The 19588-nt window shown below is 41.3% G+C and overlaps 2 protein-coding genes across 3 annotated transcripts in view; one reads left to right on the forward strand and one right to left on the reverse strand.

Moving 5' to 3' along the window:
* usp43b (ubiquitin specific peptidase 43b) overlaps nucleotides 1-4935 on the reverse strand; it is an 82398-nt gene extending 77463 nt beyond the window's left edge. For both annotated transcript variants that reach the window (XM_030058755.1, XM_030058754.1), the window contains exon 1: nucleotides 3984-4935. In XM_030058755.1, the coding sequence (XP_029914615.1) occupies nucleotides 3984-4610 (627 nt within the window). In that variant the 5' untranslated portion in view covers nucleotides 4611-4935. The remainder of the gene's footprint in view (nucleotides 1-3983) is intronic.
* A 7620-nt stretch (nucleotides 4936-12555) lies between these two features.
* LOC115364214 (phosphoinositide 3-kinase regulatory subunit 5-like) overlaps nucleotides 12556-19588 on the forward strand; it is an 84944-nt gene continuing 77911 nt past the window's right edge. Inside the window, exons 1-2 of the mRNA XM_030058678.1 lie at nucleotides 12556-12700; nucleotides 14885-14938. The gene's annotated coding sequence lies outside the window, so the exon portion shown is untranslated. The remainder of the gene's footprint in view (nucleotides 12701-14884; nucleotides 14939-19588) is intronic.

The raw sequence follows: 19588 nt of genomic DNA on the forward strand, positions 1-19588 counted from the left end.
TACAGGAAGAAACTGTGAAATAATAGTGACTGGTGACACTGCATTTTTGGAGTAAATTGCAATACTGTAGCTGTGCTTTTAAATTACACACCCTCTCTTTCTGGAAATTCTTACGTTTGCCCAAAACTACCGGATAAGGTCCTTATTAACTTTATGTATTCCCTGAAACTGAATGTGATATGCGTAAAGTATTTTTACTTACACATATAATTTAAAAACGGTAAACTTGTATAATTTTCATCATTAACTGACTAAAAAAATGCAGGTACTGTTTTTAAATAATTTTGAATGGAGATTAAATGTAGTAGATTTCTTCAAATGATCCTGCTCTTGAACCATTAAGTGTTATTGTTCAGAAATGCTATAATATTAACCAGGAGAACTGCGGACACATAACCGCATGCTTTTGTGCAGCTAGTCATTACAGCAACGTAATAACAGTTATTACCATCAGCCTCTTGAAGGTGGCAATCGTCTCACTGATATAATTGAGGTTATGGAAAAGGCCCTATGTTGTTATTGCTCTCGATGGGATAATGTCTATTGGCCAAGACTTATTTATCACGTTCAGTAATGTGCGTCGGTATAGTTGGTATTCTAGGCCACAGATGAAAGGATGATAATAAAACTGTCAGTGCTGTAGGAGACAGGCATGCTTGAGCTTTTCACTGTTACAACACTATTTTCAAACATTACAAAGCAGTTCAATAGCTATTTAGTGACCTTGCTTGTGTAGGTATTGATGTGGCATAACTTAGCAAAAGGGTGACTACATGGTAGTAGCACTGTCAAGCAAACAATTCATCAGGAGAGAATGATAAAATACAGCACACTATATCTATCCTTCTACACCTTCAGTGAACTGTTTAACTTCCTGAAACCTGCAACTTGAATAATCATTAAAAATCGACATGAAGACTACAAATATTGACACACACCTGTGAGGCAGGGGCTGTGTCACCACCGTGAGGTCATTACAAAAACATACCTTTCACAATAAATAAATAAATAAATAAATAAATAATAAATAAATAAATAAATATATATATATTTAACTTCCCAAAACAGACACATCAATATGCACTGCAGGGCCTGCTTTTCTGTTCAGCCATGAGACCTCTCATGTTGTGGAAACCAGCAAATTGACTGTTGAGAAACTGTTTGAGTTTCAGGCTTTATCCCTGTCCAGGCCCCTCTGTGCAAACACACTAGCCTGTCAGGGAGGATTCAAAACTTGCATCAGAACCAAATGTCAAGATGAAAAACACACACATCTGCACCCTGAGCAGGTCAGGGAAACTCACTCCTTCGACTGGAATGCCAGTGGTACGTCTGAAAGAGTGGCCCTGCAGGACAAGCAGACTATCACAAAGCTGCAGGGCGATGTGCTTAACCATTAATCGAACATTTATGAAACCTGCCGCCCCCCCACCTTTCTTGTCCTGCCAGCCAGGTGGTATTGGAATGTGGCAGAGTGCCAGTTATCCGGCGGTGCTTCTTTGTTTTGTTTTTCTCCTGTCTGGGACTCTGCAGCCGACTGACCTGCGAGGACACAGAGCCCACTGCTGAATCATTAACTCTGGGAAACTTTTTCTTTTGATCAACCATGGATTCTTCCCCATTTACAGAGACGGCGTACATAAACATTATTATTCATTCAAAACAACAAGTTCAGTGCCGTGTATATCCTGTTGAAAGGGTAATTGTCAACAAAGGACCTCTTTCAACACCTACCCTTTTATCAGCTCTTTTCAAAATTCATGGGATGTGGAGATAGGCACTGGAAGTACTCCTTTTAATCTCGCTGCTTTAGCTGCACCTTTCCAATGCCTTTATGACAAAACGCCTGACTGGCAGAAGCAAAGGCTGATAATCAACTCACATAAACGATAAATTAAGTCATTTAAATTGCGCGTAGTGCTTTTCAAATGACTCTACAAAATGGTTTGTGCTGTCTGCAGTTCCTGCAACTGAGAGCTAATTTTGCCTTTCAGACACAAGCCCTAGAGCTATCTGATTATTTTATAATGCCTCTCTCCAGGCAGCTGTGGTATTACTCAACAGGCAATTTTAGAAGGCCTAGGCAACGTGAACTCTGGATCTCCTGCAGTCACAGTGGACCAAAGCCAAGAGGCACAGCCCTTTGTGTGCTCTAACAGGAAACATTTCATCACAAATGGGGGAGGGGTTTGAGTGTTTTTCTTTGATTCGATCTTGATATCTTAGCTTGCTGTTCCCTCTGATTGTTGTCCTGAAAAAATCAGATACCAAAGTCCCAAGAGATGAGAAGGAACTGACCATGAGAAACGAGGAGCTGCCACAGTGCTGAAGACAGGTTGAGATACATTTTTAGGGAGGCAGTCACAGTTTTCACAGAGAACACAGGTGCAAGTGACTGTCATTGCAAACACTAATGTAATATGATTTGCACAAAATTAAAATCGCTTAATTAACTCCACTTCTAAGTACCGTAATGTTTCATTTGAGGATGAGGGGAGCCACAGCAGTGCTTTTCACTTTATACAATAGGGGTCATGATATGCCTATAGCTATACTTATACCCTTTCCTTATGGAGTAATTAGCATTTCCAAGAATAAATGCATTGTAGAGGTTTTTTTTTTTTCTTCCTGCTTCATATTATCTTCCTCTAGCCTTGAACCATATAGCTCAGAGAAATCCGGAGCAAAGAGCAGCAGGTGGATAAAGTGTGATGATGTTATTTTTTCCCTCCCAATCTTCAGCATGGGCAGATTGGGAGAGCCTGAGGGTCTCCTGATAGGACTCTGTCGCAGCCCCTGAGCCACAGGGGAGGGCAGATTCTGAAGAGGAGAGCGTTCCAGTAAATCAGCTCCTTTCTGTGCCAGTACACTTTGCATCACAACAGTGAAACACCCCAGAGAAGCACTTTAATACACAATTTAGCAGCCACTTGGTACCTTCCAGTGTGCTCTCTGCCTTACTACATCCTAACAACTCTTTGAAATGAAAAGCCCCACAATATATATCCCAGCTGTCATGCGTGGAGTCTACTTCATACTGTCACACAGAAGGGTAATCAAGAGGTGAGGGCATGATTACATGACACACACCACACACTCTCTGGGTTTGCTCATAAACTTGTCTTGAGTGCAGCGTAGCACAATGTACCTACTGTTTGCTATCAAGGTTGTTATCATCGTAACGCAGAGCCAGTTTGCAGGTGGAAAAATGCCGGCACAGCACTTCAGTCAGACACCTGGTAACCCTGTGCCCTCAGACTCCTCTGACACCCTGCACCGTGCAGAAACCTCATTATCATCTGCTAGACGAACACTGAACTCACAGAGAAAAGTATGCTTGTTACTGCCTTTTGGGAAGAAGAGAATGGTTGCTATAGTATTGGCAATTATGGCAAATGATGCAAGACCTGTGACACCCTTCTTTGTCTCGGCATTTAGGCTACTCCATGCTCTTCACAGTGATGTAATGTCTATACAGCATGTGATTACAATGGACAATACAGTGAGTTTTCTCAGCACTTGGACAAAATTGTTATTATTACTATGTGATTACTCATGCAGGTGTCAGTGTGTTGTTTTAGGTAACAACTTAATTTGTTGTGCCTTATTTACCTGCAAACTGGCTTTTCTGTATTACTCACTGCTGAACCTAGACTGTACTAGAAGTGTGTTTTTATAGCGTTCATGCAAAGAGTTTTATCAGCAGAGACCAGGGTAGTGCACACACACTCACTGCATGCACCTGTTTCAGGTGGCAGACCAACACTTATCTCCAACTCCATAATCTCTGCTGCCACCCAACCTGGATACATCCGGGTTACATAATAATTTTACAATCCTGTAAAGATTTAGTGAGTGTGCCTAAATGATAAAGTGGAATAGTTTCACTGTGTCACCCACATGTATATCTACATGTGGGCTATCAATGCCCATTAGCTGAGGTTATTCCCAGACAATTAAGGATACTGTGTAAATGGATGTACCTTGAACTCTACTGACAGCTGTGGGGTGTATTCCAGTGTCCACAGTGCCCTGACAAGTGATGCCAACTGCTCAGTGACTTCTCCCTTGGCAAGCTGAGTTTCGTCACTTTTCACCATCCCGTTTATTCTCGTTTGATTCAAGTCCAACTTGTACCGCTCCAACCCCAGATACTCTGCGAGCAGGTCCGTGTTGCTCAAGCACTGGACCACTGCGTTCATGAAACAGGTGTTTCCGTGGTTTTTCAACCCCAGCACACCTGGGATTTTGTCTCCGTAGTAGCATAACAGCTTTTCTCTCACGGAGCAGCGAGAAGACGACGTGGTCGAAGCCTTTTTGACAATCTGATCCCCTGCGACCTGTATATCCTCTTTGATAATTCCTGAGTTGGCGCTGAGTGTGCAAGGTGCGCCATCCCGAAACCCCCCGTCGTCGTCCTCTGCGTCCCGCACGTCAGCGTCTCCAAAGTGGGTGAAAGTACCCAAAGTTTTGATGATTTTGTTCATAAAACTCCCCACCGACTTGAGCGATTTCTTTCGAAAAAGCTTCCCGGGCTTCTGTTTCTTCTCTTTGCGCTTCTCTTCCTTCGATATCGGCGTTTCGTCCCTGACTCTGGTCTGCTTCTCCATGACAGAATCCCGATTCCCTCGCCCAACTATTTCGCGATCGCTAATACTGCAAATTCCGACGCCGGTGTGTCACTTTCCTGACGGTGTCCCCTGACCGGATAGCAGAGGGAAAAGCGCACAGAGGTGACACCATCGCGGAGCCAGCAAGGCACAACAGCACACTGTTCCCTCCAGCGCGGACTGTAAACGTTTCTCATCCATTCCAGCACTTACTGAAGGCTTTCATTATTACTCAAGATACCCACGACCGCTGTCACAAGCTACATCTCGTCATGCCCGCCACGACATGACCCGCACTGCCCCCAACTCGCAGCTGCAGCGGTGAGCGCTCCCTTCCCATCGCTCCCAACTTCGCCTAGAAAAAGGCTTGTGATTGTGTGACTGCTCCCTCCCACTTTCCAGCACACCCCTGTACTGTAGATAAGAGCTGATCACTGATCACCGGGCTCGGGGTGTGGGCTACAACAACCAAAGAAACAACCCGGTGAAGAAATATCGCTGCCTTACTTCCCAGAAAGCACTGGGCTACGCAAAAGTATTTGCAGTAATCTTGGGGTAACTTTACATAACAAAACTTTAAGGACCCTTTGGAGCTTTATACTGAGATATACCGAGATAAAGCATAAAACGCGAGAGGGTTATTGTAACTCACCCAAAGAGAAAAAATCTGTACAGGGGAGAAACGATGTTGTGCCAACATAGCAGGGATGCCCATTTGTGCTTTGATAAGACATTTAAAACATTTTTGATCAACAATCAAATAGCCTAAGAAAACAGCTAGAGCAGTGTAATATAAGTTCAAACCCGCATCGCCATACTGTAATGCAGCCATGAGAAGACATCACTTTTGCAAAAACTGAGCTGATATATCAAGATTTCAGTACAATATCTATAGGCTAGAGCTGAAAATACATCACAGTAACTACAATTTAAATTCTCAGTACAGCAGACACACTTCCTATATGGACATTACAGTGACAGGCTATTATGATGTCCTGTCTGAGAAGTAATACTATATAGGCTGTTTTCCATTCATTCATCAGTACACTTGCCAAGAAATGCTGTTAGGATTCAATTTGTTGCCTTCAGCAAGACTCTCAACTTACTACTGCGACTACAACTCTTTGGTAAATTTTGTGCATACACTCACTGTAAATCAAAATGAAATCAAATTATATGCAGGCAGGGAGATAAGTGTTGCCTGTGTTGGTTTCACAAAGTTGGAGATTCCCCTTGCTGTCACAGGTGTAAGCTATAATGCTACTGAGGCCAAACTACTGTCAGTAAGCAAATTGGTCAAGGAAGACAAGAGTGGTGTCCTCCTACTTTTCTGCTATAGAGTTAGAAGTGATAATAAAGCTGGTTTCCCAGAGCACTGTCTTCCGTCAAATCAGGATAAAGTCATTTAAGGCGGGAGAGCCATCAGAGCATTCCTCATGAAGACTGAGCACACACACACCTCTGTAACCCCATCAGCCAACAGAGAAAATTCATTAGCCGAGTCCTGGAAGACATCTATCATAAGTTAGTGTCCTGGCTTATTACTATCATTCCTAGACTATGAAGTAGAGATGAGCGGCACAGCTTATCTGTATTTCTCAAGACACAGATATGTTTAATCACACTTGGCTGTCTCACTAACACCGAAAAATGCAGATTTATTGCAGCAGCGATTAAAAGCATTCGGATCGACTCTCCTCCTCCCTACTAATGCAGCCTAAAGACTGAGTGTGATCCAAGTGTGTGCTCAGAAGGAGTAACCTCCACCGCAGTACGGTTGCCTTTGCACCAGTGCTGATGAAATACAGTCTACCTGTTGTTGAGGTAGCCTGTCAAGCTGATGGCGCTGGCACTGTGCCACTTTACCTTCACACCCTCACTAGTTTGTCAAAGCCGCCTACGGATAGCGTCATTCATTTTGTTTGTATGTGCGGCTGTTAGTAGCCTATGTTTTCCTGTGCGTACAAACGTTTCATCTATTTGATTTCAGTGTATAGCACAGACTGTTTCACCTCAAACAGGCCTAAATGTGTACGACCTGATGTGTGTAACTTGCCACCAGCATAGACTGGTGACAGAGGAAACCTCACCTGTTAGAAAATGGCTTTCATGACATGATAACCAGGTCAATGATGACGCATGACGGGGACTCTGCCATTTTTCATGCACAATCACAGGTTTCCCATTAGCAAATCTGAAATCTCAAGAAAACATGAGGGAGCAACAAGGTGTATATTTATTTGTGGAAAACATGTTTTCCAACATTGTCATCAGTTATAAAGATCTCATATTAAACTGCCAGCAGTGACAATGCAAAATCCTGCAATGTAAAAAGCCGATCCAGCAGCACCCAAAAACAAACGCTGATTGTTAGGCTCGGATTATGCTGTGCAGACAGCAAAAGGCGATGGCCATTTGGCTTTCAAATCAATGCAAATTCCTCTCAAAATCTGTTGCACTTGCACATAACTATGCAGATGTGATGTGATGGCTCTAAAAATTTTGCACTGAACCTTTGTTTTGACTCCTTCTTTAATGACTCCAGCTCCAAATCTGTGCGGCTACCATCTATCAGTGCCGTGCAGCGCTTAACAACGTGCTTGAAGTTTGTGAATAAGCAACAATAATCATCTCTGGAGTTGGCAGCTGTCTCCTTCCAGCTTTGGCCTCCCTCTGCAATTGTTAATTTAAGTTATTTTTAGAGCAGCAACATCACACTTCCCTTTTAAAACACAGGTGCCTTTCAGTTTTTCTCTTGCAAAGTTATTCAATTTCCAACAAAGCTAAGAAATGCATGAAAGTTTTCATCCTGTGTAAATGAGATGCTCACTATGAAAAAAGCGAGTGCACGGCAAATACATAGCAAAGACACTGATGTCTTTTTTGCTCTATGTGTATGTGGCCTATATTGTATTCTTTGAAGTGCAGAACTTCTTGTAGAAAGCACAACCCTTTGAGCTATAATGCAGCACCAATTCAAAGCTATGATAATTACAGCATTAAAAAAACTGCTGCAGCCCCTGCTTTGTATATGTTTGTGGCCTACTGGTGAAGTAATGTTATGTCTATAAATGGAGAGGTAAATTTGCTTGTGACGCTCCCCTCTGCAAAGAAAGAACTGACATCTTCCAAGATGAAGTGGGCAACAGAGACCATCTGGTCGTCTGAATCATAGCTATGCCGTCTGCTCCAGGAACAAACGCTCCCTTAGCTGAGAATACAATGCACTATCATTGTCACACTGCCCTTCTATGACATCTGGTTGTAAAATATGACCAGAGGCAAGGAGGGGATACACACATCACACTGTTTCCTATCAAAGATCACTGTGTTTCATTCCAATTCCAGTTACAACATAAACCAGTAAGAAATACATATGATAAATACATATAAACTATATGCATTTGTACCTTAAAGACTGAAAGACAAGATTCCATGGAATTCTTTCGATAGTTGTCGTATATTTTGAACACTAATGAGCCATTGTAAGAGTTCTTGAGTACCTCCCTGTTTGTTCTGCTGATAATGGCCTGGTTTTCATCTGGGAGCCAGCAGACAGGTCTGAACAGTGTTATCCAGGACCATCTGATTCCTCAAAAAGCACCCACACAGGCAGACACAGAGAGGAAATAACATGCCCCAAGAGGAAATCAATAACACTTCATGTATGCTTTATAGCCCAGCTAAACACAATATTCATCGCCAAAGGTAAGAGATAATCAAGGTTTTCAACAGGGCGACTGCCTTTTTCAAAAGCAAAATTGATTTAGTCATTCCTGTGATGTGCATTAGCTTGGGCGGAAAGGAAACAGAAGGGGGTGAGTGGGCGATTTCTGGCGTCCACCAGGTCCCAGATGATGCAGGCCCCATCTGAGCTGGCAATAACACATTCCTTGTCATTACCCTTAATTTTAATGCAGTTGACGGAGGCCGTATGCTTTCTTGTTGATTTTGGGAGCTTGTGAGCACTGGGCAGGATCTTCTCCACACACACATACGCACCTGGATGGAGAATAGACAGCCACCGGCTTAACAGCACACATGAGGCAACCAACACAGCACTCCCTCCAGAGACTGTGGAGCCCAGGCTACTGTTCTATTTCTATTCATGTCCTATTTTATCCACAACCAGTCCTACTTTACACAGTAACTGGATTGTTATCAGTTACAGCATGAAACTAGATACAGACAAGCAGCAAAGAACTTAGTAGTGTAAGAGAAATGTTTTTCCTTACTGTCACATCAGCTGATAATATAATCATGGATGGGACATTTTGGTATCCATATGTCCAGCAGGGTTGCTCTCTTCCTCCCCCGCTCACTATCCTCTTGCCATCTCGGGTGGTGGCAACAGCTGTCACTCTCCTGAACTGTGGGCATTGTGAAAAGGCAGCATCACCTGTCCTGTTTCAGGAGTGAATTTTCCCATCTTTCTAGCCTGCAAAAAGACAGTTGCAAGTTGTTTTCATGACGTGCATATGAATACATGGCACATTAGAAAACTTGAGAAAACATGAATTAGAAAATGATACAACATGGGCCAATAGTTAGCACAGTTAAAGGAGTGAATGATGCCTTGCAAATGGAAAGTTTTATGACTAATTACTTTTTCACAATTATCCTATAACACCCTTGGATGTAACTGTCAGCATATGAAGTGAAAAACTGATGTGCCACTGCAAACACGGTAAGAAAATAAAGTATCAACATTTACATCTTTTACTTTTATAACTTCAGAAAAAAAGCTCTAGTATGTATTTTGTGTATAAGAATATACACAAAAAGGTCACCACCATAAGGGGATAGAAACAGGCTCAAACTGCATATGTATGGTATTAGGACTCCCTCTGCTGGTAGGTTTTGAATCCAACATGCCACCTTTGTCAATTTAAACCGAGGTGTCAGTGGAACAAAACAAGAGATGATACTGATGATAATGATAATGATGATTCTCATAAAGAGCCACTACACTGCCACAAACATAAAAGTAAGTGAGCAATGGCTACAAAAGAAGGGCCACATTGCTCACAGCACTGTTTTGGCTGGTGGAGGTTACCTCCTCTGTGCAGGTGAAATGGTAGATTTCTGCTGAGTCAGCCCCAGCAACCACCTGGTTAAGCTTTACAGGCACTTGCTCGTCCAGCTGGACCGTTCTGGCAAAGATTTTAACACACACTGCTGCTAACACTATACCAACGACAATATGCAAAGTACAATATCTTTCACATACTTCTCACAGAGACTAAGGTGTTAGCCTGACACGTGAAATTAACACAAAATTTAATTCCAATAATAAAAAAATAGTTTTACAAAGGCAATAATTTTTGGGCTTGTACTAGCATAAAGTCACCTTGCCGATAGAAGCACAAATTAGGCCTATTTTGATACAAAGAATTGCATTTCCTATCCTGGAAACAGCATAGCTTTGGAAAAAATAGAAGGAATTAAAATTTATTTCAGAGAGGTTTTTATTGCCTATTAATAACAAAACTGCACATACACAATGATTTTTGAAGTTTCCTGAAGGCACCAGTAGAAGCAAATGAGGGGTTGGGATGACACCGACTACTGGTGGCCACCCTTGGTTCACATTATTTGATTCATGCATGTTTAGGGTTTGACTAATATAGTGACTGAAACCAATCACATTTGCTTAAAAAATACCTTTATTTTTAACATATAGCATTTTATAAAAAGTCAGTGTTATTCCTATTTGCTGTTGATTTATAATTGAATTAACATATTTACAATAATTGAGCAAGTACTGACTATCTAATGCTACTCCTAAACTGGTCATGCAAGTGTCAACAACACAGCACCCAGGATATAAGCACTGCTTCATGCCATATAGGCCAAGACAGCGTAACACTTCATTCATATCCTACAAGTTTCACTTGTAACACTTTCACTTCAAACAAAAAACACTCTACGCTAAGCGCGAGGCAAAGCTCATCAGTGCGCACAATGCAAGTGTGCGAGCTACAGGTGGACAAGAGGGGACACCAAATCTCCTCCAAATAGATGAGGGACGGGGATTGCATGATTTCTCTGCATCTGTCATTCTAATAGTTAAGCTCAAAGAGCTGTCCAAGAAAACAGCTCTCAGAAACCTGAAACAGTGGATAAGCCACTCATCATCTTGGGCCATAAAATCAGTACAATCTCTTAACACTCATTTTCTTCTTAGTCACGGATTGGCAAGGTCCTCTAATAGCGCCAAAGCTGCTTTTATGTTATTATGCACAACCAATGTGCATGACTCTATGACTATTAACTGACCAAATGTGCCTCTGAATCAGTCCACAATCACATCTATATTATGTGTGACGGACATATTTTCACTCACAATAAAAAAAAATAGATTAATAGGCTTGTGCAAAATCATACACACACAATGAAACTGGATATAATGGACATTTAGTATATTGAAAGAATAAAGTTACAATTCTGCTACATAAATTCCCTCTTTTGTGTTATTTTCTACCACTATCCCATCAGCCTGCAGCTACAACTCTATGTAAGCATGGTGTGACGTATGTGTGTTGAGGTACACACATTTGAAAAACATGCTCTATTTTTATACAAAAAAATACACATCATTTATGTACCATGCCTTTGGAGGTGAAAAGGGCAGTGAAAGTGAAACCAAAACAAACTTGATGTGTTTCCTTCAAAACAACTTTTTAGCTTTGTATCTCTGCACAAAATTATGTTGTTTTCTGATCTATATCTACGTTATTCATTTTTGGAGAAGAACACTTCTGGTGAAGCTCTCGTTCTTGTGACAGGGAAGGAGTTAATGGGCCAAACTTAGTGGATGTATTGCACTCGCATACACCAGTAAATACCACTATATGGATAAGAATCCAAACTATCACTTCAATTATTCAACAATTAAAATGTTGGTGATGAAATTATGGTGGAAAAAACAAACAAAACACACCATTCTGCTAATTTCTGCTGTATTGTCAAATATTTTGATGTCTTATTTTACTGTGGCAAGCACTAAGCACTGCCCCCAAAGCCCCATGTCCAAAAGACTGTACTGCACTCTTTTTTTCCTGTCTCATAGCAGCCAGTGGCCTTGGGCTGGGCTTTCTCTCTCTATAAGCCAGGAGTTAAGAACCTTTTTTCCCTGAGGAGACATTTTTTACATACACCTCATTAACAACAAGTCACTTACAGTATGAAGCTCACCTGACAATAACAGGGTTGTCAGCTTTGTGGTTTTCACACCAAATTGGCTATTGTGAAAACATAATCATAGTTGGAAAAAGCCCAGACTGAGCTTTGTATTTTTTGGGCTAGATTATAAAAGTGGGAGGTGTGTGTGTGTGTGTGAGGGAGAGAGAGACCTTTATCATTTTGAACATTGCTATTTTAATTCACACTCTTTATGAAACACGGTCTGTCCAGAGCCATATGACCTCTGGCAAACAGCCAGAAAAGGCTGACAAGCCATGGGTTTTTGACCACTGTGCAAGGCTTTGCATGAACTGACACACTGTATATACAATGTATTAGTTCATCTGTGTTTCATGGTCCATTCTAATGTCCATTCATATTAAGTCTATATAGAGAGAAAGCCCAACCAAGGCAAGTGATTGCTGGGAGACATAGAAAAAGTGCAGTCCCTCTTGAATTTGTCCACAGCTTACCACACACCAAGCTGCATTCACGTCAAGTTGGTCATCCGAGTTTTGGTATTGTAAATTTCCAAGCAGCAACATTTTTTAGACTGCCAACAACTGGGGTGACAGCTGGAGTGGCAAAGCCTTTTTTTAGGGTGACATCTGCCACCCCCTAGATCTGTCAGTGGTGTCACTTAGGCAAAATGTGGAAGGGGAAAAAAATGTATTCTGGGCAAAATGTAAAATAGCGTGAAATCTTCCCAGATGCACAATGGGCGTGGCTTATCCGGACAGATGCGTCTGAATCCAAAGAATCCAAGGGAAAAAGTCTTTTCAGGGCACCAGCCTCCTCAGTGCTTGGACCCCTGAATACCCTGTCCTGACACCAAGTCACATACTGCCTGCATGGACTGCTGCTGCGCTGTTAATTGTGTCAAGATGAAGCCAAACATCACTCTGGTAGGTTAACTGTAGAGGCCTTTCGGCAAAAATGTCCTGCAGCAAAATGCACACCTGTGCGAAAAATCTGCTATGCTAGCTACACCCAGCTGTAAAACACACGCAAGACACGTTTTGTTTAGTAGCTGCTATAGCAAACACACAGAGATACAAACTGTGGCAACTGCAGATAAGGGTTAGGCCATATTAAAAGGTTGATAAACACTGTTGTTAAATAATAACAAATATTTTGCCTAACCTGAGCCTCAGCCGCTTGCTAGCCTTCAACACCGTCCTCAGTGTCGCTGCTACGGAGCCACGGCGTGACACAGTGGTAGTACTACGGCAGAAAAAAAGATCCGCCAAGTTAGAAACCAGCTGACCCAAAGAGAGCCATGAAAATGAAACATAGACAGACGCGTGTTGTTGTGCATCATTTAAAACAAAAATACAGCTTAATGTCGCAGCTAAAAATCATGTTATTTTCCGGTCTGGAGCGGTGAAGCTCGTTCTTGCAATAGGGAAGGATTTAAATACACTCATGTGGACCAGCACATGCCACTACATGTGAAATCTATCAGTTTAACCTTTACTCTAACAGCAGGTGAGGTAAGTCGGGCCTAAAAACAGCTCAGATCTACTGTCCATTGAGCCCATTGACCACACATTAACAATTTTAGAAATAGAGTGATTTGCAGGATTTTGCTGCAAATCCAGACTGATATCGGACAGTGGAGTACATTTTTGAAGGCCAGCTGTTTTCCCCCACATTGTTTTCCTCCGTCCTTCCCAAAACTCCTGCCAAGTAAGTCAATGGTAGCCTAAACAGCCTTGTCTTGTTATTTATGATAGATGTATTTAAGAATAAGTTCAGAATCATAAAAAGAACATCAATCCTACTGTAAATTATGATTTGATTTTCTATGCCTGTTATTTTGACCTGTGTTCTTTGATGTTTATGTGATACATGGTGCAGAGAGGAGAGCACCTCCAAAGAAATGCATTTAGTATATCAGTCAGTGGCATGCACAGACTTGGGGTTAGTGCCCCTAACCCCAAGTCTGTGCATGCCACTGAGAAACAAGTTTGCTCAAGATGGCTGTGATATAATTAAACCTGAACTAATATTCACTTAAACCCAGCTGAAAGTGAAAGGCCCCACTATGTTGGTGTGCGAGAAACAGATATCCCATTTTCATTTTTCACCCCTTCCCCTTAGTGAGAGTGCAGCCCATAGGGTCAGATCTGCTCTCTGTGTTTTGAAAGGCAGCTGTGGCTACAGCCTGCAATAACCTCTCATCTTCAGTGTGACCTGTAGGGTCATATAGGGAAAAAAAATGTCAGCTACGTTGCTGGTTTCATTGCTCAGATAAATCCTCAGAGGCAGATGTGAAATGACACTGCTCACTGCGATGGCTGACACTGCATCCTCCCTCCAGACGCTGCGATGGTTTGGATTAATGCAGTGTTTTATAGCCTATACAGTGCATATTTCTCATGTGGTGTTTTGTTACAGCTTACAGTTGACAAGAGAGCTACTAAATCCTTAAAGTGACTCACTCCCCTTCGGGTGTTATGTAACAGAAGTAGGAATCTGCAACTGATGACCTCAGCTAACCGTGATATCATATTATAAACAACCAAATAATATTTCCATCATGGCAGGCAGCAAGGAGCGGTGCTACTGACAAGAACAGTTTATTGAGGCAAATGACCCACAGTATGTGCTGGCCTCAAAAAATATGGCTCTTTTATCTGCAATACAAAGCACCATGGTTTCCTGCTTTTGAAAGGCTTGACCTCACTTTCATCTTGGCCTCATACCTGATTTGTCTCTGTCTTGTATTGGTCCGATGAAGCATGAAGGACTGTGAAGTATTTATAAGCGAAACATGATTTTTCTTCTGACATTGTGTTTGGTGCCTCTGTGAGAGCACAGGTTGCACTACAGGAGACACACAATCACTGTTTGCTTATTAACAGCAAGAGCTAATGTCAATTTAAACACTAAACACACGAAACTCAGTTGGAAACCAGCAATAAAAAGTCTCTTCAATAATCTTCCATGAACAGTTATAGTTATACTGTAATAGATTTAAAAATATTGTGTGGTTACTTCCCTGTAGGCAGAATTTAATGAGTTCTTTCTTTCTTTCTTTCTTTCTTTCTTTCTTTCTTTCTTTCTTTCTTTCTTTCTTTCTTTAGGAAAGATAATATTTTCTTCGCCTGTCTCACATCTCAGTTATTACCTGTCTGAAGGTAAGGGAACATTACTATGCTGCTGTAATTTTAACCATTTCTGTTACACCTGCTGTTTTTTCTTTCATAAACAATTCATCTTGAGGAATACAGCTGTTTTTGATCAACTTGCCACACAGGTCCTGTGTGATCCCACGTTGAATGATTATTTCTTTTTTATTGTGTCGTCAGTATCACCCATTTTAAATATGTTTGAAGGAAATATAGGTCCACATAGGCCAAAGTATGTGAGAATATGTTAAGCAATATGTTTAAACATGTGCTTAAAAAATATATATCTTTTTTTGAATCTATTTTTTACATAGCTTGGACATAAGTGACATTCATATATATATATATATATATATATGTGTGTGTGTGTGTGTGTGTGTGTGTGTGTGTGTGTGTGTGTATGTGTGTTTGCCTGTGTGTGTACATATATACATGAATGCACGTATACAACGATGAGGACAGTTTTTATAAAGTTAGGTGCTTATGCATCTAAAAGAAAGGAAAAAAAATCAAAAAGTACCTATTAAACTGCATGTTTTTTCTCCATTTTATTGGGACATAAAACTAAAAATCTGACCCAGGTAAACCAGTGCTGCCTGGTGTGGCAGCACATTAAAATATCTCTCCAGCTTTTACTCCCTCACACAGATTTATAGCAGATTTATAGCAGTTTCATAAAGCATAAATGGAAGTAGGAAAAGAAGCACAGATATTCAGAACTTTAAGCTTCAGCTGTTTAGTTTAATAAATTCAGGTTGATGAGTTTATAGAGATTTAAACTGATGATGCAAAAGCTAAAGGAGACTTCCATTTTCATTGCAAATCACAAAGATCACTGTAAGTAAAAATCCATTTGACATGATAAAAGTTAGCTGATGTCTTTGTGATACATTTCAGTAGCAAGCAGGCCGTCTGTTGGCTCCTTTGTGTTTTGCATAATGTGTCGTGAATCAGTGTCCCTTGACACCTCAACAAAAGTGGGGTTAACATGCTCACGCAAGAGCAGCCGCTGTTCAGAGCCGTTCTGCACAAAGGTCTTTAGTGGGGTCACATTCAGCGCGACGGACCACCCAGTTGTGCCAGCGCTCACATATTCATGACTGTGTGACCCGGACCCCAAGCTTTACCATGATGACAAATGAGGAAAAAATAGTCATAATTCTTTCATAGACATAAACGACCTGTGCCACCTTCGATGAAAGAGGGTCTTCAGCAGATTTCTGCAGCTGACCTTTGGATTGGCGTATTCACAGAAGAAGTATGAAAAACATGAAAGACACAAAACTGCAATTCACGTTGCATGTAGAGCTTAGGGTTAATCTCCTGTGTCTAAGTGGGATGACCAAATAACTGTCTCTTATGCAGATCTGTGAAGAAAAAAAAAGACTTACTGTGCCCATCCTCTAAGCCATACCAGTTCTGGCCTGCAGAGGGCAGTATTTTGAAGGGAATGGCGGCTGAACAAAAACGCTCCTGGAACTCTCTTTTGGAAATGTTTTCTCCTTCTCTGTGAGCTCAGAGAAAAAAGTCTTATGAGTGAAACCACAGAGGTAGCCCAGAATGATTACGCCTTAGGATTTGGCACAGTTGATCCTCTTATTATGAATGACATCAGGCAAATTGTGGTAATTTGTGTTGCTAGCATGTCAGGGCCAGTCCTACACAGTAGTCTCTCTTTGATTGCCAGGGTCTGCTTCAATGACCACTGAGTCACATCCTTCTCCATCATAATGGTTTGAAAAGTTTGAGTCAAAATATGAGAGAGAGCTTTTTTAAGGAGCCATATTTTATTAAAAACATGAAAAGCCGTCAATAGCACCAGTAGAAGCATACGTTTTATCAGTGGTTTTCCCCCAAAATATTTATGTAGGAGATCTTTGAATTCAGCTGATCCAAACATAAATGAATTGCCAAAAACCTCTCGCGTGGAACTCCTCAAATTGCACCTGACCTAACAGATTTTTCTTTAAGTCTGTTTGAGAACCATAGGGAGGCTTAAAGGCACAGTGTGGGGTCTCTTTGAGCAATGGCAATATTATTCACGCTTGACGTATTTAAGCTTTCCCCTCTCTGATACCAGTGCTGAGGCCTATTTGAGAAACAGCATGTTCATTGAAGATTAGCGCTGAAAAAAAAGAGGATAACCCATTCCAAGACATTGATGTCCCAGTGTACAGCCCTCTCGCTTTTCTCTGTGACCCCACTGATCTGGGCCGGGCCGGCAGCACTTCAGTGTGACCATGCCCTTTAGATGTGCCTGATTGGCTCAGCAGGTCTTAGCATGAGGCTAATTGGATAAGCTTCTAATCTTCACGCCATCGCTACCCCCCTGGATCCGGAGGATTGCACAGATACGCCTTGGTAAAATTGGTTTGTAGTGTCACAAAACATCAATCTCTGGTGCCGTTAAGTGTAAATAAGACACTTTGCGGATGATAACCTACAGGTGGCAGTGGCCTGAGCAAGTTTTTTGAAAAGGGATGCTGAAGTGTTTCCATTAAATCCTCAAGAGATGTTTGCGATAGACTTGGGAAATGGAAAAAAAAGCAGCCTTGACTTCTTTATGAGCTGTGTTGTCCGACCATATTTTTATTGGAAGTGACTATTTTGTTCTTACTGGATTAAGGTATTTGACTTTATGTATTTTCCTTTGTGGAAGGACATAAAGCAGATATGTGCTGAAGGCTCTGGTATGCACTTGGATCATGTCGGTTTACAAAGAATTTCACATGATGTAGTAGCAGTGCACAGCTATGTTTGTGCAAAACCACAAAATAAGATCTTCCTCACCTCGCCTCGCTGGCTGAGCGTCGCTCGTAGATGAATGTTCAGCAGCTATCGTTGACATAACACAGAGATGTTTACAAAGGAAAATCCATGCATGTAAAAACACCGCAATGCATAACTGTGATTGCGTCTATGCTGTCTCTGGTATGTTGTGAGCGATGGTGTTGTTATTCTTGCACACTTCATGCGCGTACTTACATGCTTCATGCACGTACCAAATATTCTGTCAGCCACAACTACGGATGTGTTTTGCACCAAGCATGCATCAGTTCACACAATAGATACCTTTCCTTGTATTTTTCAGTGGAGCGGTGTTGCAGGAATATTAAATTCATTCTAAAATGTGCAAGCATACACGCAACAGAGATATGCAAAATATTTTGGCCAAGGAATGTCATACCTTATATTCTGTGTCACTGTATTAGCACTACAACGAATGATTATTTTCATTGTCCATTATAAAGATTTGAATGAAGAAAAGTAAGCAAATCTTAGCATCTTGATGATCTCAGTGAATCTCCTCAAATACTTGGGATTGTTTCTTGATTTCTAACTTAAGTGATTAATTTATTGTTGAAATTATAATCAGTCACTTTCTGTGGATTGACTAGTCGATAAATCAACTAATTGTTTCAGTACTAAATCATACGCCTGGGATGTCACTGTGAATGTGTATGGTTGCAAGGCTGTAGTTAAGGCCACATTTCTTGACTCCAGCAACAAAACCAACTTCAGTGGCATTTGAGTTCAAACCAAATCCAAAGTGTTGAGACCAGCAAGTCAAACTGGAGACCAGAGCAACCTGATTTGTAGTCAAGATTGCTACCAAAATCGTCTGTAAACAAGGCTCATGTTTTCAAATTTAAAAAAAAAAAAAAAAAAAAAAAATGTCAGTGAAACTTGAGTCAACAGTCAACAATGGCTGAAAACAAGACAAGGCTGAGTCAAAATAGGCACAAAAATGGGACAAATCCAAAACAAGTACAACAGCCTGCTCACTATAGCGTGTGTGTGTGTGAGAGAGAGATAGAGAGAGAGCCTGTGCGTACTGTAAATATAAAATATATGTATGGCAGCATGTTTCCATTTTTCTGTTATTGTTGTATGTGGAAATCTTCCACCTATTTCAGGACCATAAACGCATCATCAGTTAACACCATTAATGACTGTCGTAGCTCACGCCAGCAGCCCCGTGCAGTAGAGCGTATAGCAAAAGAATGCACAATATAAGTCCAAGTTAATCAGCTCCTCTGCTGCTTTTCTTGGCATTGCCGAGGCCCACCACAATGCCACAGCCCTGGAGGACAGGGTAATTACAAGCTGCTATCTCAGCTAAATAGAGGCTCTCACCCCAATGTAGAACAGTGATGACATGATTAGTGTTTTGCTGCTCATCTAGGCCTTGTGAATGGATACGATGACAGCGGTATACTGCTGGGGAAACAGCGCTATAGTGCTCCTCAGCGCCTTTAAACACAACAACACTTACCACAGTGAATGCCTCAGATATGAGCTACAGAAATGAGTGTTAGTTGAATAACACCACTCTGTCTGCACGCCCTCATTATTATGTTGAATTTGTGGGTTTTTACTATCAAAGAGTGCATGATATCTGGGGCAAATTGAGACAAATTGTGTTACCCTGGGGAATGATGACAGGGCTGTGAGCGAGGAGTGTCTTTACACACCCTGTGAGACTAACATTTATTATATCACCCACAGAGTATTGTGCTTTCTCTTTTTTTCCCTCTGTGATAAAAACAGGCTTTTCCAAGAATATAATTAAAATACCTGATAATAAAGCTCTAATTTTCAGTGATAAACAGAATGGCTGAGTACAAAAGAGGACACAGCGGAGGGACTATAAAGCAA

The sequence above is a fragment of the Myripristis murdjan genome, chromosome 8, assembly GCF_902150065.1.
Source record: "Myripristis murdjan chromosome 8, fMyrMur1.1, whole genome shotgun sequence".
Classification (NCBI taxonomy): domain Eukaryota; kingdom Metazoa; phylum Chordata; class Actinopteri; order Holocentriformes; family Holocentridae; genus Myripristis; species Myripristis murdjan.